Source organism: Cynara cardunculus, unplaced genomic scaffold, assembly GCF_001531365.2.
Source record: "Cynara cardunculus var. scolymus isolate 2C unplaced genomic scaffold, CcrdV1 Un_Scaffold_13035, whole genome shotgun sequence".
NCBI classification, from domain to species: Eukaryota; Viridiplantae; Streptophyta; class Magnoliopsida; order Asterales; family Asteraceae; genus Cynara; species Cynara cardunculus.
The window spans coordinates 1-1130 of record NW_020208220.1 but is presented as its reverse complement, the minus strand read 5'-3'; the positions used below and the strand labels follow the sequence as shown (position 1 = coordinate 1130).

The 1130-nt window shown below is 33.1% G+C and overlaps 1 protein-coding gene across 1 annotated transcript; it reads left to right on the top strand.

Annotated features, from left to right (window-relative positions):
* Nucleotides 1-364: 364 nt before the first annotated feature.
* On the top strand, nt 365-746 carry LOC112505613 (probable WRKY transcription factor 48; the record flags this gene model as incomplete). Its single annotated transcript, XM_025109493.1, has 1 exon — nt 365-746. A coding segment is annotated over one exon (382 nt), but the record flags the coding sequence as incomplete, so codon positions are not given.
* Between the last annotated feature and the right edge of the window lie 384 nt (nt 747-1130).

The window sequence follows — 1130 nt, the reverse complement described above, 5'->3', positions numbered from 1 at the left end:
AGCTAGGTTTTCTTCATCTTCATAATCGCCATACATAATATCAGATTCAAAGAAAGATTCCAATTCAGATTGTGATCATCTGAATAGAAAAAGAATCTTAATTAATGAGTTTAACATGTACACATTGAACTGCAAATCCATGAAACCAATCTAAACCATTCGGTAAGTTTGATTTAAGTTATGATTCATATTGTTTGTTCTTGTAGGTGTGTATGTGTTTGTTTCGAATGTTTTATCTATAAAACAACATTATTGTATGAAAATTGCATGTTTTACATGAAAACTGGTTTGCAAGTTTATAAGGTTCTCATTTCATTTGCTCTCTATGTATGTATATATAATGTATATATTTGAAAACATGCAGGAGTTACTATCGTTGCACTAGTGCATCATGTGGAGTGAAGAAGAGGGTTGAAAGATCATCAGAGGATCCATCCACAGTTGTGACAACTTATGAAGGTACTCATAAACACCCATGCCCCATGACACCTCGAGGAATGTTGCCGGAAACCGCCACTTATGGCGGTGGTGGTGGTGGTCCTTCGTTTCTTTTACCTCATCAACTTCACTACCAACAACCACCACAATTACCCTTTTTCCATAACCAAACAAATTCTTTAAGCTTTAACAACAACAACACCACCACCACCACCACCACCACCACCACATACTCACATAATTACCTTCAAGAAGGTCGATCTTACCCTTCTCCTCTGCTCAGAGATCATGGACTTCTTCAAGATATGGTATCCTTCCAGAGTGGCAAACAGGAACCTAGGTAAGGGTATATTAACTAGGGAAAAGGTCTGAAGGTTGCATCCTAAATTAATTAGGTATAGTAGCTAGTTATATCTATATATATATATATATATATATGAATTAAGGCATATTTAGCTTTGTTCAGTTGGTTTATTCTTTGTTAACAAAGACAATTTCCATACTATGTATGCATGGTATCATGATGATGACCATTATATTATCTTTTAAGTTATTTTTGTATATCTTAATCTAAATTCGTGCTTGTTTTTAAGTTCTTCACATTCTCATTTCAGTTCTATATATCATGTGGTGTATATATGTTTAGTGTTCATTTTATATATATATATATATATATATATATATATATATAT